Source organism: Coffea arabica, chromosome 1c (genome assembly GCF_036785885.1).
Source record: "Coffea arabica cultivar ET-39 chromosome 1c, Coffea Arabica ET-39 HiFi, whole genome shotgun sequence".
Taxonomy (NCBI): domain Eukaryota; kingdom Viridiplantae; phylum Streptophyta; class Magnoliopsida; order Gentianales; family Rubiaceae; genus Coffea; species Coffea arabica.
In genome coordinates this window covers 1,176,791-1,186,893 of record NC_092310.1, presented here as the reverse complement: position 1 = coordinate 1,186,893, position 10,103 = coordinate 1,176,791, and the positions used below count along the sequence as shown (strand labels likewise).

The window sequence follows — 10,103 nt, the reverse complement described above, 5'->3', positions numbered from 1 at the left end:
TCAACCAAAACTTTACAAATTTCATTAGTAGGCAACCATAATATGTCAAACCACAAAAGTTAACCATGTCAAACATCGACATATCATTACATTCCATGATTTGAAACCAATATAAATATTGCTATTTCTCCCTAGATAACTGCTATATACCTAACATGTGCTAAAATCAAAAGATGGACTTCAATTCCATGGTCAACAAAATACTAGAGATGGATGATATCAAAATAGAGGAATTCTTCAGTATGAGCTAAAAGCAGTCCAAAAGCCAAAAGCAGTCCATAATGTTGAGTTTATCCCAAACTCAAAAGCCAAAAGCCAAAAGCAGTCCCAAACGTTCATCCCAAACCTGTACAATAAAACCAAGAAAAATCTGAAATCAGAGAAACAATAGAATGGCATGGAAAAGATGTATTTTTGTTATGATGCATGGATGATCACTACAAATTGCTTAGGGACCACCTAATCATGAGGACAAGCAATACAAGAATAATTACTATGCTGAAGCAACCAAGTTGTTCCACAATAGTAAGTAACTGCACATAAATGCATTTGTTTCGAATAAAGATCTACAAACTCACCATTACTAGGAAGAACCTCCACACTGCTTCTGTTTCCAAACGAGGAATTCTTGCAGCATTTCTTGTATCCCTTGCTGGCTTTGTACAAGATTTTGGATTTGGGTATCTTGTGCTTGAATTCGCTCCTCATAGCATTGAATCTTCTCCTTGCACTGTTTTAGTTCTTCAAGTAGTGCTCTATTAGCTGAAGATTCGGGTTTGCGAGAAGATTGGGGTGGTATGACCCCCATACCCAACCCTTTGGCACGACCAGCCCTCTTTCCTAGGACATTTTCCATAATTTTAACTTCATTGACAATTTCTCCATTCTCGATGCATTGCCTTCTCTCTTCTTTTAACTCATCCTGTACATATTAGATTCACATAACTCAAAGAGTCATTAAATGTATAATATATATGTAAATGTCATGTTACTAATAAAAAACAAAGTTACTAGAATCAGCCGACTATAGTGAAAATTACATCGAGAGATTTTGCAGTATTATTCACAAATTGGCCATCCTTTTTTATGTGAGCAGCAGTCCAGGCATCAATTGCACTTGGTGGAACCTATTTTATAGCATAAAAGATCACGAGTTAGCTCTAGTTTTCTTCCTAGTATAAATATAAGCCAAAATGGAAATAAAAAATCAGTAATATACCATCTCTTGTGCTCGAACATGATTTGATTTTGAACCGCCAGTGTGCGGATAGGGTAACATGGCACGGTTCTTTGTATTGGCTTCTGATTTTTTCTATTAAATACCAAAAAGATAGTTAGACAAAACATAAAAGGCAACAAAAGAATTAAGATCATGCAAGTAAACAAAACTAGAACCAATCACCTTGAATATAGGATCTTCGAACCAATCACACATACTTTTCCACTCATCTTGCTCAATCCAGTCATAAGGACATGAGGTAAGTGGATCTTTTCCAGCTGCCTTCAACATCTTATAATCTATGTGCATAGTATTCCTCCACTGCCTATAGCTATTCTGAAGCATGTCATCCACATACATTTCCACATTAGGATCAGTTTCCCAATCTTTGAAGTCAAACCATCCCTATAAATTACCATTAAGAAATAGATCATTTTTAGAATTGGTCAAGTCAGCAAAATAAATATTAACACACTAAATGTCATTATAAAAGACAACGGTGTAATCTGGTACCATCAAGCCACCATATAGGTTCTGTTTTTTCTCATTTGGTATGTCATCATATGTGCGTATGTCCTTCAGTGAAGAGAGGTGCCTTACAACATAACCTATACCACTAGCAAGTTGAGCAGCATACTTGATTGGTTTGCAACATCCTTCAGGAAAGACAATTTCCAATGGCTTGCCTCCCTAATATTAACAAATGAAGCATCATTCAGGTATACCCCAATTGAAATTCTAGGAAACTGATTATACAAAAAAAATCTTGAATAGACAGTAATATTATATATGTACACATCTTAGTACTGAATGGCATTTACATTAGCTCGTATCATCTTCTCGATAACTTTTCCCGTGGTTGGGCCCCGGCCTTTTTTTTGCTTTCTTTGTTCTGAGAACAATTGTTAAACATTCTAGTTGATGCTTATTATGAATTATCACAAATGCATACATTGAATGGTAATAAGTAAATCATTATTCAGCATTTTCACTTACCATTCGCCAATGCTTGAGTAGGATTACTATTATTTGAATTAATCTGGATATCATCACCTGTGGTAGCTGATTGATGCTCCAAAGTTGAGTTTGAAGTTGGTGGTTGTTCAGATTGCAAGTTGGTATTGGGTGGGCAGCTTCTCTTCAACCGTTTCCCGGAAGGTGCCATCTGCAATAACACAGTATATGATAAAAAAGGAGTCAAATTAGTAAAATTTTGATGTCAAATTATAAACAGAGATCAAAATTTAAGTTATACCAAAAACTTAACAAAGAGTTAAAACCATGAAAAAGATATCAATTTGATCAATATTGGGTAAAACCACAAAAAGTAACACTTTCTTCTACAATGCCAAAAACCTTTTCACTTGACACTTCTATGCTATTTCTTAAGCACTATCTAAATCTATATCCATGTCAATGGTTTCATCACTATCAGAAGATTCAATAAGCATGCCATCTTCTTTAAAAACATTGTCTTCTTCACCATACTCTTCTTCACCAGTGGAAGTATGCAAAGGATTCTCCAGAACAACTTCAATTTCAACACCTTGTCTGCTTAAGAGGCCTAGTTCATCATCTTCGACAATAGGCAGAACAGTTCTTGTTTCATTTTGCTGCAATAATTCATCTAAAAAACTTGTATCTGCATTGAGCACATCTCCATCGTTCTCTTCCAAATCTGGTAGGTTCCACAAATGCCTATGTTGAACACGTTGTACAATTCGCCAATGTCTCCCCAACTTTGTATCACCAATATAGAAGACTTGCTGGACTTGATTTGGTAAAACAAATGGATCATTTTGATACCAACGTGATCTAATATCGATGGTCACAAAGTGCCTATCACTCTTTATTGTGTTTGTGCTACCTGTGTTATACCATTCACATTGAAGCAAGACTACCTTGTATGCATGAAAAAAGGTCAGCTCAACCACAGCCTTAACAAAGCCATAAAAGTCAATGTGTTTTCCTTTATGGTCACCCTCAACAACTAAGCCACTATTCTGTGTTGTACGGCAATCATCCCGATCTCTTGTGTGGAAACGAACTTCATTTACAATGCATCCTGAGTAATGCTTTGTCATGAAAGGTATAGGACCATTTGCTAATGCCCACAGCTCTTCAGAAACATCCAATGATTTATCAATGTGTAACTGATTTATCTATAAAATAGAAAACGAGTCTCTATTAGTCAGTTTTCAATAACTAATAAACTTATTTTTATAATATGTATAACTTACATGATCTTTGAACCACTCTGTGAATTGATCTTCATGTCTGCTATCAACATTTTCAGGATGAATCCTTTGCAGCATCTCTTTATGCTTACTGAAATTCAGATTGTATTACCAATATAAAGTAAAATAAACCACAAGAAGTAATATCGAAAATATAAAATTGAAATACATATTGCACTTACATTCTGTACTCTTCTATTTCATCACAGTTATTCAATATAAATTTATGAGCCACATCTAGTTCAACTTGAGATAATTTAGTAGGAGGTGTAACAAGTCCAAATGGGCGAACACTTAGTGAGAAAACCACCAGCTCCTCTGCCTTATCCTGATTATAGTCATAGTTGCGTCTCTTGCGGGTGAATTTTGTTTCAATGCCATGGAGATATTTGGACATGAATGTTAGGCACTCATTTGCAATATATCCTTCTGCAATCGAGCCTTCAGGACGAGCACGATTACGGACATACTTTTTAAGGGATCCAAGATACCTTTTCAAAAGCATGAGTTAATTTTCTATCCAAAACAGAATGTTAAGTAAAATAACAAAATTTGTAGTCAAACAAATAAGGAAGAAGTACCTTTCAAATGGAAACATCCACCTAGGATGTACTGGCCCACCAAGTTTTGCTTCCTTTGGCAAGTGAACAATCAAATGGATCATAATGTCAAAGAAGGCAGGAGGAAAGATTTTTTCCAACTTACATAATATTAATGGAGCATTTTTCTCCAACCTTTCCAAGTCATCCATCTTAAGGGTTTTAGAACACAAATCTCGAAAAAACTCACTTAACTCAAAAATTGCCTCATTGACTTCTTTGCACAAATACCCACGAATGCCGGCTGGAATAAGTCGTTGCAAGAGGACATGGTAGTCATGTGTTTTAAGTCCCATCAGTTTACCATCTTTAACACACTTGGAAATGTTGGCAGCATACCCATCAGGAAACTTAATTGAACTCAAAAAATCACAAAATCCTTTTCTCTCACTTGAAGACATCACATACAAGGCTGGAGGCTTTGTTTTCCTTGTACCATCATCATGTAAGTGTAGTTCGTGCCTTATTCCCATGTCAAGTAGATCATCACGAGCTTTATTAGTATCTTTTGTCTTATCAGGAATGTTCAACAATGTTGCTACTAAACTTTCACATGTATTTTTAAGGATATGCATCACATCCAGACAATGTCTCATGGAGAGTTTTTCCCAATATGGTAACTCAAAAAATATACTTTTTTTCCTCCAATTACCCTGAATTTTATCAACTCCTTTTTTCCGAGTAACTGGGTTCTTACCAAACTCACCAAAGACACCAGCCAAGGAATTTAAATGTCTTAAAACCTGTTCTCCAGAAAATTCCTTTGGCCTGGAGCGTGTTTCAATAGTTCCATCAAAATGAGCTTTTTGCTTTCGCCAACGGTGGTCATGGTTCAAAAAGCGACGATGTCCCATGAAACATATTTTGCCTCTTAGTCTTTGTGAAGCAGTATCATCAAGACAACATGGACATGCTTTATACCCACTGGTGCTCCATCCAGACAAATAGCCATATGCAGGGAAATCTGATATAGTCCATAAAATTGCTGCACGCATTTGAAAGTTTTGTCCACTATATGCATCATAAGTGCTGATTCCATGAAATAAATCTTTCAAATCATCTATTGCTGGCCTTAAGAACACATCTAACTCCTTTCCAGGGGCACGTGGACCAGGAATAAGAAGTGATAGTATAAGAAATTCCTTTCTCATAAACTTATATGCAGGCAAATTGTAAGGTACAAGAATAACTGGCCACATGCTATATGAGTTGCTCATGTTACCAAATGGATTGAATCCGTCCGTGGCCAATCCAAGTCTTACATTTCGAGAATCTTTAGCAAAATCAGGATATTGCTTATCAAAATCCTTCCAAGCAATAGAATCAGCCGGATGTCTCATGATACCTTCCTCTTTAACCCGTTTCTCCTCATGCCATCTCATGTCTTCAGCAGTTTTAGAAGACATAAAAAGTCTTTGCAACCTAGCTTTTAATGGAAAGTACCACATCACCTTCTGTGGAACTTTTTTTTTCTTGCCATTATTGACTTTCCATCGTGATTCTTTACAAATAGGACACTTGTCCATCTTTTCATTTTCTTTCCAAAACAATGCACAATCAAATTTGCAGACATCAATTTTTTGATACCCCAAACCAATACCAGATAGAATTTTCATGGCCCCATAAAAACTAGATGGAAGTATTTCTCCTTCTGGTAACACATCTTTTAAAAATTCTAGCATCATGTCAAATGCCTTGTTAGTCATATGGTTCATCACTTTGATATGGAGAAAGGAAACAATGAAACGCAGCAGGGAGTATTTTTTGCATCCCGGGTAAAGTTCTCTTTGTGCATCATTTAACAATTTGTCAAAATTTTTTGAATCCCATTCACTCGATGTCCCTGATTCATGTGCATTTCTTATCTCATCCAATAAATCAGGTAACTCATCAGATTCACCATTTTCATTCATATCAAAGTCATTATATACTGTTTCATTGATGAAATCTGTCTCACCTCCAACACCATTCTCATCAAGGTTATTGTTCTTTCCACTTGACATATAAGAGTGTGCAGAAAATGGTTCCCCATGGAAGACCCAATTTTTATAATACATACAAAAGCCTTTTTCCGATAAATCTGATTCAACTTGAGAAATGCTTTTTCTCTTTGAATTCCTACATCTCCTACAGGGACAAAATAATTTTCCATCCAATCCCATACCATTGGTCTTAGCAAATTCAATAAAATCCTTAAGACCAAACTTATAATGACTTGACAAAATATTTGGATCATTTATCCAGCTCTTATCCATTTCCGATACCTAGAATAAGAAAAGTCTTAACTTACTAAACTCAAGGCATTGTTAAGATGAATAACTCAAAAAGGAGGAAAGACAATTTCTAGCTATAAAAAGATAAAGGAGGCAAAAAGACATAGAATTATTCACAATTTACCTACTTTTTATGGCTTAGTTATGAATTCCAAGCTACTTAGATTATTCACTGATTACATCAAATGCAATACTACTCAATAAAACTGAAAACACATTAGATTATTCACTGATTACACCAAATGGTATACTACTCAATAAAACTAAAAACACATTCCTGATTGTACTATTCTCCTATTGTTTAATTGTATATGCTCTTGTATAGTATATAGAAAACATTAAACATCATAACCCATAACTTGATTTACGCAAATAAGGATGTAAACCATAACATAATTTGCAAGAAACTAGCAGTCATGATAAACACTTTTCATTCTTTATGGTAAGCTACCAAATAACCACATACCTCAAATTATGCAATCTTTTCTCTGGTTGTTCCTTATCTTCTCTATCAAGGTAGTGAGAATGCAGGTCTGTTCTGCTGAATATGAAGAAATGCGAAATTAGATATTTCTCTGCTGAGGTAGACTGAAAACTATTTTATTGTGAACAGGATTGACTTTGGATAAGGATCCATATTAAATCATCAAGATTTCTTCTGAAACTTAGAACATTCAAAGATCCATTCCAACTAGCTAGCTAGGTTACTTGGGTTCAGTAATTGATGGCGGGCTAGTTTTTTTTGGAACATGTCAAGTTATGGATTAGGAACTATAGCAAGGAAGACAAACAGTAGTGGTTCAGTCACATTCTATCACTTTTTGTCCAATAGGAGTAATAATCAAGTTGTCACACTAGATAAAGAATTTACAAGTGCTGCACTTCTTTACGTTTCCCTTCTTTTTCCTGCCTACTAATGCTAACTGAAAACTGGCATAAAAAACCTATGGTATAAAACTTGCAAGGATATTATAGTACTTCAGAAAACCAGAAAGAGCCAATGATTGTGAAACTGTTTTTTTTTTTTGGATGTTACTCCCTACATTTCTTGCATGGATTTAGTTGGACACGATGGATGTATAGCCGTCCTCTTAACAAAAAGAACCAAAAGCTCCCATTCCAACCAAACCTCTAAAACCAGATGGTCCATTTTCACCATAGACTCCAAATACCCAAACCAATAGATAAAAGCCCCTAACAATATAGGCCAGTTGCTGATGCATTTTTCGTCTGGTACAAATTTTTAATGCTCCCCATGACATAATATCAAACTAGCCAACTTCACCATAAATATTTATCCTTGAGATCAGCTCCAAATTTATAAGTAGGGGCCCTTAGCCAAAAAATCTAAAATACACTTGACTGTGTCGCATTATTGCGTGAATTGCTCCCACGTCCTATATTAAATTAGACCTGTGCCAATCTGTCAATGTGACTATTCCCATATTAAAACCCAAACCTCCCAAATTCTGCGAATCTTGAACTAAAAACTGAATTTCAAGTGTATCTGTATCAGAGAAAACAATTTCACTTTTAATCCAAGTTTCCCCTTTTAATCCAATCAGATAATGATGAATAGAAGGCACTGTAAAAATCAAGCCAACGGCTGGAAAATGCTCTTGATATGGGAACTTACAGTCATAGTTAGCCCATCCAATCCTTTGGCCAGCCAAATCATAAACAACAATCTTGTCTTTCAGAACAAGGTCTGCATGAAAGGAAACAAATAATGAAGAAAAATAGGAAACAAATTCCAGTTTCATTCAGACACTTTCATGACAAAACAAGAGGACAAACCAGAAACACTGAACATGTATCTCTGCCATCACATTGAAGACTCATACTAAATGATCAATCAGAGATGAATCCTTAACAAGGTTTCAGACATTGAAAAATGAAAGAAAATTGTAGTAGATAAAATTGTTGAAAGCCGGTTGCCCATCACATGTATGACAAAAAACTGAAAGACAAATAACCAGGATAAATCAGGAAAAATGTTCGACACAAGACAAGCGTCTAGCACACCTAGATGTGAACATTGCACCGTAAGTTTGGATCTACTCTCGAGTTAATCCAAAATATAGGACCCATTTTGCTCATATAGTAATATTTCATTTTGCAATTTACAAGTCATATCTGCCCAATGGGAACTGAACCTGTCAAGGACTCACCTCCAAGAATAGTCAATCCTTGACCCTGAATTTTCCGAAAGCTGATGCACCAGACTGCTGCACCATTCTGCCAAAAACGAGCTAGCAAATCAATTTTATATGTACATGTGCAGAATTCTCAACTCTTCACACGCAAGAACAAGTTTTCCATGAAAAATTTGTCACGAAAAAAATAATTTTTTGTAGTGTCTTGGCAGCTTCTCTCTCCCTTTTCAATAATTCAGACTCTTCCTCTATCTACTCCGCATCTATCACTCGTGCTGCCTCTTCTTCCTCTTTTGAAAAAGGAAAGGGAAAAAATTATATAAAAAGAAAAGAATTAATGTTTAGATTTTCAATGTAGTAGTTTTTTTTTTAATACGAGTGGGATTGGAATGCATGCTACATGTGCAAATGAAAATTTTTAAATTTGAGTAAATATTATTTAACACGCATCTATAGTTCTAATTTAATAAGATTCTTAAACTAAGAATGCAGAAAAGAAAATGAAGGAATAACATAAAAAGAAATCAAAAAAAATAATAGATTTCCTTTTTTTGAAAAAGAATATGAACAGTTTGTCATGCCTTTTTAAGCCACCGAGTCTGGTGATGGAAAAAGTTTTCTGGCAAATGGTATTTGAGGGGAAAAAATAAAAGGACTAAATAGAAAAAAAAATCAGGGACTAGAGAAAAAGAAGAAAGGAAAGTGGCAAAAATAGCAAAAGAAAGTAAAAAGGAAAACAAAGAATTTATGTACAAAAGAAAATAAAAAAAAAACAACAAGAAAAGTGAAGTTTTTCTTTTTTTTAAGGAAAGGTTGAAATTTTGGTCATACTCACCAACATTGTCGCATTTGAAGGTTGAAGGAAGTGAAATCAAAAAGTACTTCTGGGGTTGGAAAAAAAATAAAAGCGTTAAACAGGATAAAATAAAATATCATTTTTTATTTATTAAGAAAAAAAGATAATTTACAAAAAAAAAAAAAAGAGTTGAGTGACTAAACGTGCTATTTGTCAATTTTTTTTCCACCCAAATTGGTTGATTTGCTATCACTTGTACTATTGATTATAAATTAAATTTGTAGGAACTAAATGTATTCGCAATGAAACTTTGTGGATGAAATTTTTCCAACCACTAAATATTGGAGAGGAAAAGTATCATTTTCCCTTTCAAACTATTTTTCCTGATCGTATAAATTAAGTTTAATAAATATTATAATTGATAGATTAATACATGTGATAATTCTCTACAACTGTGCTTAATATGAATATTCTTTAAAATTAGTTCTTTTAGTTTTACAAGAAAATTTTCCTAAGTATTCAAGACAATGTCTGTTCAAAAAGAACAAATCATATAAATGAGCAGGATAATTTATGATTTTAGCTTCAAATATTCTTTTTAACCCTCCCATCCCTTTTTACACCATTTCTACTCCCCAGTTATCAAACCTAGTTGTCGAACCATAAACCTGATTTTAACGTCAAATAATTCACTCATTTTGATGTAAATGAAAATATAAATTACTCCAATAATTAATAGGGTAATTAATGGGTTTGAAATCTGGATTTTAAATTGAATTGAGTGAATTGAAATTGGTTTCATCCAAAATTTTGGATAATTAAT

At 34.4% G+C, this 10,103-nt stretch overlaps 1 protein-coding gene across 8 annotated transcripts; it reads right to left on the bottom strand.

Annotated features, from left to right (window-relative positions):
* Positions 1-8,619, bottom strand: LOC113720774 (uncharacterized). Of its 8 annotated transcripts, none has more exons than XM_072075299.1 (15): positions 8,500-8,619; positions 7,965-8,036; positions 6,795-6,869; positions 4,038-6,319; positions 3,639-3,947; positions 3,460-3,547; positions 3,121-3,381; positions 2,216-2,384; positions 2,041-2,111; positions 1,733-1,909; positions 1,403-1,624; positions 1,220-1,312; positions 1,041-1,127; positions 579-922; positions 1-346 (listed from the first exon to the last, which is right to left on the bottom strand). In XM_072075299.1, the coding sequence occupies exons 4-14, from the start codon at positions 6,308-6,310 to the stop codon at positions 584-586; spliced, it is 4,089 nt and encodes a 1,362-aa protein (XP_071931400.1). In that variant the 5' UTR covers positions 6,311-6,319; positions 6,795-6,869; positions 7,965-8,036; positions 8,500-8,619; the 3' UTR covers positions 1-346; positions 579-583. The 8 variants fall into 8 exon arrangements, with proteins under 8 accessions (XP_071931400.1, XP_071931568.1, XP_071931445.1 ...); XM_072075467.1 differs by having other exon boundaries at positions 2,273-2,384; XM_072075344.1 differs by having other exon boundaries at positions 6,795-6,866.
* Positions 8,620-10,103: the final 1,484 nt, after the last annotated feature.